Source organism: Engraulis encrasicolus, chromosome 23 (assembly GCF_034702125.1).
Source record: "Engraulis encrasicolus isolate BLACKSEA-1 chromosome 23, IST_EnEncr_1.0, whole genome shotgun sequence".
In the NCBI taxonomy this organism is placed as follows: domain Eukaryota; kingdom Metazoa; phylum Chordata; class Actinopteri; order Clupeiformes; family Engraulidae; genus Engraulis; species Engraulis encrasicolus.
Genome location: NC_085879.1, coordinates 42,129,235 through 42,141,734, shown reverse-complemented (window position 1 = coordinate 42,141,734; position 12,500 = coordinate 42,129,235). Strand labels below are relative to the sequence as shown.

General features: G+C 45.0%; 1 protein-coding gene across 1 annotated transcript in view; it reads left to right on the top strand.

Moving 5' to 3' along the window:
* Window positions 1–12,500, top strand: part of strc1 (stereocilin 1) — a 77,119-nt gene that overhangs the window by 7,316 nt on the left and 57,303 nt on the right. Inside the window, exons 8-15 of the mRNA XM_063189948.1 lie at window positions 2,728–2,887; window positions 4,210–4,473; window positions 5,051–5,296; window positions 6,097–6,279; window positions 7,575–7,675; window positions 8,513–8,526; window positions 8,773–8,969; window positions 12,225–12,449. Coding sequence (XP_063046018.1) covers window positions 2,728–2,887; window positions 4,210–4,473; window positions 5,051–5,296; window positions 6,097–6,279; window positions 7,575–7,675; window positions 8,513–8,526; window positions 8,773–8,969; window positions 12,225–12,449 — 1,390 coding nt within the window. The remainder of the gene's footprint in view (window positions 1–2,727; window positions 2,888–4,209; window positions 4,474–5,050; window positions 5,297–6,096; window positions 6,280–7,574; window positions 7,676–8,512; window positions 8,527–8,772; window positions 8,970–12,224; window positions 12,450–12,500) is intronic.

Here is a 12,500-nt window from a genome sequence, read left to right as displayed (position 1 = left end):
CTTTCTTCAACCAGGACTAATGCGAAAATATTTCGACAACGCCCCTATTTGATTTTGGTCATTTAGACTAAGACTAAGACTAAATTGGGAAGGCAATAACTAAATATAAGTAAGACTAAAATTGATTTTCGTCATTGTGACTAAGACTAAGACTAAATTTAAAAAAGCAGATGAAATTAAAACTGTTATATAAATGAAATAGAGAAAAAGAGAACCAGTGTATGAAGACGTTTTATTCTGCACAGTGTGACATAGGCTTATGTTAAAAAGAGAAGCAGTGTGGGGAGAAGGTTTATTCTGTTAAGTCAGTGATATATGTTGAAAAAGAGAAGCAGTGTGTGGAGAAGTTCTATTGTGTACAGTGTTGACTTCCTCAACTTGATCTTCTCGATATGTATTAAGTTCATTATGTCTAACACTTATTCTTGAGAAAGCGGCTAAAACATGTCTCAGCAATAAACTGCCAATTCTGTTGAAAATAAACTACATTTTCATGAACAAAATGAATCCAGGTAAAGACCCAGGGGTCTGTTACACAAATGCACAGTCGTTTGAAATATTTAAGTGTAATTTTATTACTTTTCATGGCTATAAACCTGCCCACACCCTGTAAAAACAGTTGTCCCAAGGACAGACATCATCATTTCAATTGACTTAAAATGTAAAAATCACTGATATTATTGAATAATATCACCATGATGTGAAAGTCCATATTGAAGTGGTTCTGCAGATATGCACATAGTGCGTGTAAAGCAATATTTACTACTATTTTCTGATTGCTCAAAGTGTGTCCAGCATATTAGTCACCACCGTCAGATTTTTAAAAAAAGACAATAAAATCAGGTATGCACAAGGTCATTGTCATTACTTAGGACCCCTTTTCAAACCTTTAGCTCTACTGAATACTTCACCATTGCTGAAGCTCCTGTAAGTTTACTAATTTCTCCTCAATTTGTTAATTTGTTTGGACACTGGTACTGTCCCAACCATAAACTGTCAACACCGTCGGGGGTTTTAATAGTATTATGTTACATTAATGTTAATTATATATACTTTTTCAGAAGCGGCATGAAGCCCCTAAGAAACAGAACGAAAACGAAGTGGCAGATGTGAGCAAAAAATTCATAATATGTAAAAGAGTGTTTTTTTGTCTCACACCGTCAGATGTCACCACCGTCAGGTTTTGTTCTGCTCATCATCTTGATCCATATTTTACTAAATTGTGCTGGTTAATGAAACATTACCAGACATGTTAGTAATAATTGTGACCCAAACTTATACTCCAGCCTCCACTGAGGTGCATTTGGAGTTTTTTTTTGTCACAAAACCTGACGGTGGTGACATCTGATGTAGTTCACAAAAAAGCATGTGTTTTACATGTTTTTGACAAGTTTTAAGAATATGCTTCCAATAAGTATCTACAATTATGTTGAATTGTAAAAGTAATTCACTTAAATACAGTAAATATATATTTTTTACTTCTAATTCTGTCTGACGCTGGTGACAAAACCAAGAAAGAGCCCATTTTATGAAAAATATAAAACATGGGGAGCTTGGCCAATACATTCACTGCACAACCAAGACCTTCATCTATGATAATACACCTCTATATTTTGGATTTGAACAACTTAAAACCTGTTTATGCCACATTTTCAATAATCTAGGCCTACTTCCTAGACTATCTAACAAATGAAGAAAAAACACATGCACAAACATACTGTGCACACACAAAAATAAAGTGTTTATGCTAGATGTCATTGACTTGAGAGGGCTATTTATTTTGCTAAATGTAGGTAATAATTAGGTCACTTTCACCACCTTCAGATTACTGTCACCACCGTCAGTTCTTAAGTCACCACCGTAAGAAGGAGTTTTGGACATTTTAAATGAATGTCCTTACAAGATTTTCCTTTGGAGTTGTTGAATTATCAAAGTAATAGAAAATTAATGCCTACACGAATATTTGTGAAATTACAAAAAATTGTTTGATCTATTTAGGCATTAAGTAAGCATTGTCTGACAGCACATATTTTTAAATTAGAACACATGAAGCAGTATTAAAATAGAATGAAAGTGAATTTTCAACATTTAAAGGCGTATGTGTGAACCAAAAAACACACACAATCACTTACAAACTCCAGATACATATGCAACCAAATCAATACACCTTGTATTGCTTTTACTTGTGTCTGACTGTGTTGACAAAAAACAAGGCATGATCGGAGAAAAACCTGATTTCTGAAAAAAATTCAAAATGGGGAGATTGGCCTTGTGCATTTCTGAAAAGCCAAGACCTTTGTCTACGAGGATATACCATATTATTTTGTAATTCACTTAGGTTTTTTCTTTCAAGATTACAACCTGTTTTAGCCACTTTCTCAAGAATCAGTGCTGTACTGTTTAACTTAAACACTTAGGGTTTTATTTTGCCTTAAGACATGTCAAAGTTTTTATCTTTTACCTGACATGTTTCGACGGTGTTACTTCCGTCTTCATCAGAGGGTCACTGTGAAGTTGATGAGTGACGTGCTTTAAAAACAGCTGATGTTGTTGTGGAGGTGTGACCTCCCTTCCAATAATGACAGGTTGGTCACAGAGTTGTCCTGTTCTCCTGATGAAAACGGAAGTAAGACCGTCGAAACATGTCAGGTAAAAGATAAAAACTTTTACATGTCTTAAGGCAAAAGAAAACCCTAAGTGTTTGATCTTCTCGAACCCGGACAACAGGTGGCTGAGGCCCAACTGCACTACGCAGCCGCCGTCACCGACAGACGTGGGCTTGGGTCTGCCGGGCTCGGGCGGCGCGCTGGTGAACGAGGCCTGCCGCTACTACACCTGGGATGTGACGTCGCCGTCCGTCGTGGACCTGCTCTCCGTCTGCATACAGGTGGGTTAATTTTCTTGTCTTTGTTTTTGTCTTTGGTTTTTTTTCTCTTTTGTCTTCTCATTTAAATGCATTCTCTCTATTTTCGTGGCTATTTACAGCACATTGTACATTTTCATGGAGGTCACCTAAACACATTAATTAACAAAGCCAATTGGAGCCAATTGGAGCCAAGGGAAATTCTTTCTCTGCACTTTATCCCATTTGGCCTAGTGAATCACATTGAAGTACACCCACTAGTCCGTAGCAGTGAGCTGCCTGCTGAGCGGCGCCCGGGGAGCAGTGTGGGGGTTAGGTGCCTTGCTCAAGGGCACTTCAGCCGTGGTTCGGTCGGGCATTGAACCGGGAACCCTTGGGTTGCCAGTCCAGTGCTCTGACCACTGAGCCACGGCTGCCCCGTGTAGCCTTATGTGCTCAATGAAAAATACTACTCTACTCTGCTCTACTTAACTCTACTCTCTTCTCCAATCCTCCCTACTCTGCTCTTCTTAACTCTACTCTCTTCTCCTCTACTCTACCCTACTCTACTTAACTCTACTCTCTTCTACTCTACTCTACTCTACTCTACTTAACTCTACTCTCTTCTCCTCTATCCTCCCTTCTCGACTCTACTTAACTCTACTCTCTTCTCCTCTACTCTACTCTACTCTACTTAACTCTACTCTCTTCTCCTCTATCCTACTCTACTCTACTTAACTCTACTCTCTTCTCCTCTGTCCTCCCTACTCTACTCTACTTAACTCTACTCTCTTCTCCTCTATCCTACTCTACTCTACTTAACTCTACTCTCTTCTCCTCTATCCTACTCTACTCTACTTAACTCTACTCTCTTCTCCTCTGTCCTCCCTACTCTACTCTACTCTACTCTACTCTACTTAACTCTACTCTCTTCTCCTCTGTCCTCCCTACTCTACTCTACTTAACTCTACTCTCTTCTCCTCTGTCCTCCCTACTCTACTCTTCTTAACTCTACTCTCTTCTCCTCTACTCTACTCTACTCTACTTAACTCTACTCTCTTCTCCTCTACTCTACTCTACTTAACTCTACTCTCTTCTCCTCTACTCTACTCTACTTAACTCTACTCTCTTCTCCTCTACTCTACTCTACTCTACTTAACTCTACTCTCTTCTCCTCTATCCTACTCTACTCTACTAAACTCTACTCTCTTCTCCTCTGTCCTCCCTGCTCTACTCTACTTAACTCTACTCTCTTCTCCTCTATCCTACTCTACTCTACTTAACTCTACTCTCTTCTCTTCTCCTCTATCCTACTCTACTCTTCTTAACTCTACTCTCTTCTCTTCTCCTCTATCCTACTCCATTAGAATGATGAGATGGGATTCCGGGTGCACGTGTGTGGCAACTCCACCTTCCTGAACGAGCTCCTGAAGAACAGCGCCCACCGCTGGGTCGGGGACTACTGCAGCACCTTGCCCACGGCACCGGGCCCAACAGCACCGGGAGGAGGGGGAGGGGGAGGGGGGCCTGGGTCCCAGATTCCAGAAGCTGTCGGCGTGCCCGTGTGGTGCAACTACGACGAGTGGCCCAAGATCGTAGTGGACCCCTCCGTGGTGGGGCTCTGCTGGCAGGTAAGATCTATTATTGGCTATCAGATATGACAAAAGGAAACGTAATAAAAAAAAAATCCATGTTTTTTGGGGTTTTTTTTATTGCCACGACAGTGAAGATGGTGACAGGAAGTGAGTGGGGAGGAGAGATTTGGAAGGGCTGGCAAAGGACCCGGGCCGGGAGTCGAACATGGGTCGGCCGCATAGCAAAAAAAGTGCCCCACCATTTGCGCCATGGCAGGGCCAATGTAGTAAGATCTATTAGCTATCATATATGACAAAAAGGGAAACGTAATAAAAATTAGCAATAGTTAACTCATTGATGCTGGATGTTGCGCTGCGCAACATTGGCCCTGGCGCCTGGAGCTGTATTACGCAACATTCAGGCTCATGAGGGGTCGCTGTGGGTGGGCACGCAAGCCCAAATGTGGGAGGCTCAGCGCGCTGCACCACAGCGCCCCCTAACTTTAACTTTAACTTTATTTCAGATGGACCAGCCGGGGTTCCAGAAGAATGTGTGCTGCATAAATAAATGAATAAATAAATAAATAAATAAACTTTAATGTCAACGTTAACGTTAACTTTGACTTTATTTCAGATGGACCAGCTGGGCTTCCAGAAGAACGTGTGCTGCAACCTGCAGCTGTTTGACCAGCTGATCGTGGAGCCGCTAAACCAGTGGCTGATGTCGGTGTGCGCGGACGACCAGGAGCGCGTCGACATCCTCGCCCAGACGTGCCGCTACGGCGACTGGAGCCAGCCGGTCATCGTGGACATGACGGACCTGGCCCTCTGCGCTGACAAGGACGCCGAGAACTTCACCAAGATGGTCTGCATGAACCAGGTAAGGACGCTGAGAACTTCACCAAGATGGTCTGCATGAACCAGGTGAGAAAGAGTAGATTAGGGGAAGAAAGGAGTCACCGGAGCATCTTCAGATGTGGAAAATAACTTGTTGTATTAAAAGTAACTTGTACTGTATTGAAAACGTGTGAACGTCGAAACGTTAGTCTTGGCGCTTGCCCAATAAAACAAGTTATTTTCCACATCTGAAGATGCTCCGGTGACTCCTTTGCTCCCCTGCATTTACCAAGTCCTTTCCCGAGACGCACCAGATTGTGAAGTGCAGGAGCGCGGAGGATATCTCTCTTTGCTAAAGAGTAGATTAGATTAGACACAACTTCAGTCCTCTCACAGCCATTTAACATGTTAAGACACAGCGTTATAAATTTGCTGTTACCAGAATGGCAATGACCAAGTCGTAGTGCATTACTAAAGGCCCTGTGTTATGTCATAGTGTTGTAGTACTATGGTAGTTAACCTTTCAATGACTTTTACAACGTGCCACTGGAGGTACGGCGTGCATTAAGGGGCTACCATGTTTTTCTCAGTTGTTTTGTTGTTGGTGAAAAAATTAAAAGTGCAAAAACATTTGCTTACTGACAGGTTTAGGGTCAGGGATTGTGTTGGTCAGGGCACGATTTTAGCATTCACTAGTTTCGTCATCATAATGGGGTCAATGAAAGGTCCTCAAAACGATGCAAATACAAACACGTGTGTGTGCGTGTGCGTGTGCGTGTGTGTGTGTGTGTGTGTGTGTGTGTGTGTGTGTGTGTGTGTGTGTGTGTGTGTGTGTGTTGGCAGGTGGTGTTGCAGAACCTGCTTGCCAACCTGGACAACACCTGGCTCCTGCAGCACTGTGCCAACGACAGCGCGGGCATTGAGGGCCTCGAGGGCATCGACCCGGCACAGCATTGCCACTACGGCAGCTGGGGCACGGCGCTGCCCGACCCGTTCCTCCTGGCATTCTGCTGGGACTACGACCAGGTGGGCACACCTGGCACAGCTGGCACCTGTCTCTCAGGCCTGCCTATACCTTAACCTTAAGAAAATCTACCATGGCTTTTTTGGGTAACCATGATGGTGGAACCTGTGGTTCCTCCTGACTGTGGTTTAACCATAAAAAACATGGTTTAACTACAGTGTGCTCTTTGCCGTAACCCATGCCATAAAAACATAATGGTAAAAACATGGTTCGTTTTCATAGTAAAACGTTTAAAAAATGGTTCATTTTAGCGAAGGTATAGTTAAATCATTGTCAAACATTGGTTGAAGCATAGTCAATTGCATCGACCCGGTGCAGTGCAGCATTGCCACTATGGCAGCTGGGGCACGCCGCTGCCCGACCCGTTCCTCCTGGCATTCTGCTGGGACTACGACCAGGTGAGCGCACCTGGCACCTGCCCTTACGAAAAATCGACCATAGTTTTACTGTACTGACCATAGTTTTACTGTACTGACTATGGTTTCTCTAGTGACTAAGTACTCTGAACCAACCATAGTATTACTATGGCTTATCCATGTTGTCTTCATGGTTATTTCAGTATGGTTTGTGTCTATGGTTTAACCCGTTCCTCCTGACCTTCTGCTGGGACTACGACCATGTGAGGGCACCTGCTACCTGTCCCCTGTCACCTGTCTGTTACACCTGTGTATGGGTGGGCTTACCTTGGCATAAGCTCCAAAAAATAAAGTTTATTAAACAGCAACGTTTCGATCACCCTGGAACTTCGACGAAGATTTTATTTATTTTATTGGAGGTTATTCCGTAGTGTGCAGATGTACCTTCTTGAACTGTTGACACTTTTGTCTGGCACCTGCAACAAGTTACTCTGGATGTGAGCACCCTACCCAAAACGAGCACAGGTGGTCTTACCTGTCACCTGCCTGTCACCTGTCTGTCTGTCAATACATGGGTTCACCGTGTTTATAAACACGATGTTGTGAGGAGGGGCAAGACACTGGCAGCCAACCACATGAGCTATTTTTTTGACCGACAGTTTCCAACAATCAGAGGTTTAGGTATTCCTAAACCTTTGTTTGAAGTCAACCAAGCCTGTCACCAAAGAGCACCATCTTAAAAACTAGCCGTTCCAGGAAGCACAACTGGACTTCTTTCTGAATCAGAGGTTGAGTTGTGAGCAGCTAGTGTCGCGCAGCCAAGAGAAAAAAACACAAAATTTGAACCCATGTATAACGTGCTTCCATATCTCTGATCTCTCTATCTCTATCTCTCTATCTCTCTCTCTCTCTCTCTCTCTCTCTCTCTCTCTCTCCACCAGGCTAACTTTGTTGGGTCCATCTGTACGAACGTGGCCATCTTGTCTCTGCTGAGGCAGGAGAGCTCCAGTGCCTGGGTGGGCACGCTGTGCGCCACCTATAGGCCTACCAACTACACCACCACCACCACCCCCACCCCCACCACCACCCCACCAGGAGGAGGAGGAGGAGCAGGAGGAGAGGGCACCACGGGGGGCAGTGGGGAGGGTGGAGGTGGAGCAGGAGGTGGGGAAGGAATAGGAGGTGGAGGAGTAGGAGGAGGTGGAGATGGAGGTGGAGCAGGAGGAGGAGGAGGTGCAGATGGAGGTGGAGCAGGAGGAGGAGGTGCAGATGGAGATGGAGCAGGAGGTGGAGGAGGTGCAGATGGAGATGGAGCAGGAGGTGGAGGAGGTGCAGATGGTGGGGGAGGTGGAGCAGGAGGAGGTGGAGTAGGTGGAGATGGAGGAGGAGCAGGAGGAGGAGGAGGAGGTGGAGGAATAGGAGGAGGTGGAGTAGGAGGGGGAGGGGGAACAGGAAGTGGAGGAGCAGGAAGTGGAGGAGGAGGAAGTGGAGGAATAGGAGGGGGAACAGGAAGTGGAGGAGCAGGAAGTGGAGGAATAGGAGGGGGAACAGGAAGTGGAGGAGCAGGAGGTGGAGGAATAGGAGGAGGTGGAGTAGGAGGGGGAGGGGGAACAGGAAGTGGAGGAGCAGGAAGTGGAGGAGGAGGAAATGGAGGAGGAGGGGGAACAGGAAGTGGAGGAGGAGGAAATGGAGGGGGAGGGGGAACAGGAAGTGGAGGAGCAGGAAGTGGAGGAGGAGGAAATGGAGGGGGAGGGGGAACAGGAAGTGGAGGAGCAGGAAGTGGAGGAGGAGGAAATGGAGGGGGAGGGGGAACAGGAAGTGGAGGAGCAGGAAGTGGAGGCATAGGAGGGGGTGGTGGCACCTCTGGAGGTGGAAATAGCGGTGGAGGCACAGGTATAGTATTTATTTTGTATTATTATTTTTTATATTTTTTATGTATACATTTCATATATTATTATTATTATTATATAATTACTAGCTACACTTATATAGTTTTATGATAATTATTATTATTATATTATTGTCATTATTATTATGTAATTACTACTATAAAAATCATAATTTTGTAAAAAAAAAAAAAAAAACACACACAACTGTGTTAATTATGTGTATTATGTCTATGTCTAAACCACCTCTCAGGTAACGGTAATGGCGGCACCGCCACCACCACCACCACCACTACCTCCTCCTACGCCTCGCCCCCGAAGCGCCCGTGCCCTGTGAGGGAGGTGGTGCAGCGCCTCAACTGGACCTGCAGTGCCGACTTCGCCGTGGTGTGCCGCCCGGCTGCCAGCGAGCGCCAGGCCCTTCAGATGCTGGTCCGCTGTGGCCTGGAGGTACAGTACAATAGGCACAGATCCGTAAAACGCAAATAGTAGAGTAGTACGGCAATTAATGAAGAGGTATAGTTAAGACTAGCCATGCCCTGTGAACGCCAGGCCCTTCAGATGCTGGTCCCCTGTGGCCTGGAGAGTAGGCACAGATCCGTAAAACATGAAACGTCAAAAGCTGGCTTTGAGAGCAGAGAGTAGTACCCAGGCTCTGCCTTAGTGGTGACGCAACTCACCAAGGCCAGGAGCTCGTTCAGGTAGAATCTGGATCCCGCTACAGCGGGAACTCAACCCACTTTGTCGGGAACTAATCAACTTTGAGCATTTCCAACCGTTCTGGGTAGAGGCGTGTTCAAAGCAGTGATGTTGTTTAAGCAGACACGTTCTATTGGGACTAAGAAATGTTTGGTTTAAACTTCGGCTCAGCCTGTTCTACCCTCGACCAGTAGGAAACCAAGGTAGGTGGGTCAACCATGCCGACTATGAATGTTAGTTGTTATGAGGATCTTGGTCAGCCCAAGTCTCGAAGAGATTTGAAAGTCATGATGATAATCAGGCAAAGAGAGTAGGTCCGGGTGCTCCAAAGTAAAGTGAAATGTGCACTGTGTAAGCTTGTGGCCTGAGTTGGTATTGCAACTATGCTGCTCATTGAAACTGTGCTGCCTATTGTCAAATTTGATCTTTACATGAATATTTACAAAGTAATAAACGGTAAATTTTGCAGCTAAAACTGCCTATTTCTGGAAATTCAAAATGGCACCATGGAGAAGATCCCCCTTTTCATGTATGAAAAGTGCAATTTTCCCAGTCATAATGAATACTTGGAATTTAAAGGTGGTGGTAAGTATTAGTTAAAAAGGTAACCTTTGTGAATGGGCAGCATGGATTCTGGAAATCGATTTAAAATGTTACACAATGCACCTTTAAGAGTCCTTTATTATACAGTAGTACAGCTTGTCCGTGATGTTGGTGTTTTCAGGTGGTTTTCTAATCATTTTTAGTCTTATTTATTTATTTAGTTATTGCCTTACTTATTCTCTAAGGTCTTGCAGTCCCGTATCAAGTATTTGTCGAAAAGGTAACAGTAGTGAATGGACAGAATGAATTCTGGAAATGAACTAAAAATATTATACAGTGCACCTTTAAGTCATAATAATTTATTTATTGCTTGCCTTACTTTACTTTTAAGGTCCTGCAGTCTCCCCTAGAGCAGCTGTTGACCCAGACGTCCAGCCTGTCCTGAGTGTTAGTGTTTTTCGGGTGCTTTTCTAATAATTTCTAGTCTTATTTATTTAGTTAGTTATTTCCTTACTTATTTTCTAAGGTTCTGCAGTCCCGTGTCGACCCGCTGCTGACCCAGACGCGAGCGTCGGTGCTGGACCAGGCCTACAGCTTCTAATCATTTTTAGTCTTACTGTATTTATTTATTTCGTTATTTCCTTACTTTACTGTAAGGTCCTGCAGTCCCGCGTCGACCGGCTGTTGACCCAGACGGGAGCCTCGGTGTTCGACCAGGCGTCAAACTTGTCCGTGGTGTTGAAGTTTTATTTATTGCTTGCCTTACTTATTCTCTAAGGTCCTTCAGTCCCGTATCGAGTGGCTGTTGACCCAGACGGGAGCCTCGGTGCTAGGCCAGGCGTCCAGCCTGACTGTGGTGCCGCTGGTGTTTTCGGGTGCTTTTCTAATCATTTTAGTCTTACTTATTGCTTGCCTTACTTATTTTCTAAGGTCCTGCAGTCCCGTATCGACCCGCTGCAGTCCCGTATCCCCCCAGACGGGAGCGTCGGTGCTGGGCCAGGCGTCAAACTTGTCCGTGGTGTTGAACTAATCATTTTTAGTCTTACTGTATTTATTTATTTCGTTATTTCCTTACTTTACTCTAAGGTCCTGCAGTCCCGCGTAGACCGGCTGTTGACCCAGACGGGAGCGTCGGTGCTGGGCCAGGCGTCCAGCCTGACTGTGGTGGTGTTAGTGTTTTCGGGTGCTTTTCTAATCATTTTTAGTCTTATTTATTTATTTCTTGCTCGCCTTACTTACTCTAAGGTCCTGCAGTCCCGCGTCGACCGGCTGTTGACCCAGACGGTGCTGATCCAAGCCTGCAGCTTTTCCGTGGTGTTAGTGTTTTCGGGTGCTTTTCTAATCATTTTTTTCGTCATAATTACTTATTGCTTGTTGACCCAGACGGGAGCCTCGGTGTTCGACCAGGCGTCAAACTTGTCCGTGGTGTTGAAGTTTTCATTTTTAGTCTTATTTATTTATTTCGTTATTTCCTTACTTATTCTCTAAGGTCCTGCAGTCCCGTATCGACCCGCTGTTGACCCAGACGGAAGCCTCGGTGCTGGGACAAGCCTGCAGCTTTTCCGTGGTGTTAGTGTTTTCGGGTGCTTTTCTAATCATTTTTAGTCTTATTTATTGCTTGCCTTACTTATTCTCTAAGGTCCTGCAGTCCCGTATCGACCCGCTGCAGTCCCGTATCCCCCCAGACGGGAGCGTCGGTGCTGGGCCAGGCGTCAAACTTGTCCGTGGTGTTGAAGTTTTCATTTTTAGTCTTATTTATTTATTTATTTAGTCATTTCCTTACTTATTTTCTAAGGTCCTGCAGTCCCGTATTGACCCGCTGTTGACCCAGACGGGAGCCTCGTTGCTGGGCCAGGCCTACAGCCTGACTGTGGTGGTGTTGGTGTTTTTCGGGTGCTTTTCTAATCATTTTTAGTCTTATTTATTTATTTCCTTATTTCCTTACTTTACTGTAAGGTCCTGCAGTCCCGCGTCGACCGGCTGTTGACCCAGACGGTGCTGATCCAGGCCTACAGCTTTTCCGTGGTGTTAGTGTTTTCGGGTGCTTTTCTAATCATTTTTTTCGTCATAATTACTTATTGCTTGTTGACCCAGGCTGGGGCCTCGGTGCTGGGCCAGGCGTCAAACTTGTCCGTGGTGTTGATGTTTTAATTTCTAGTCTTATTTATTTATTTAGTTATTTCCTTACTTATTTTCTAAGGTTCTGCAGTCCCGTGTCGACCCGCTGCTGACCCAGACGCGAGCGTCGGTGCTGGACCAGGCCTACAGCTTCTAATCATTTTTAGTCTTACTGTATTTATTTATTTCGTTATTTCCTTACTTTACTCTAAGGTCCTGCAGTCCCGCGACCCAGACGGGAGCCTCGGTGTTCGACCAGGCGTCAAACTTGTCCGTGGTGTTGAAGTTTTCATTTTTAGTCTTATTTATTTATTTATTTAGTCATTTCCTTACTTATTTTCTAAGGTCCTGCAGTCCCGTATTGACCCGCTGTTGACCCAGACGGGAGCCTCGGTGCTGGGCCAGGCGTCCAGCCTGACTGTGGTGCTGCTGGTGGCTCTGGAGGAGAGCAAGATGACGGGCCTGAGGGTCACGGACAACATACTCCTCAGCGTGCTGGAGGGCATTAACAGATACACAGAGACCGAGAAGAACTTCCAGAACAAACGGGTGCTGCTGCAGTGCTTTTCGGTAAGACGGGAGTGAAGAAAGAGAGAAAGAAAGAAAAGAAGAATTTGGGTT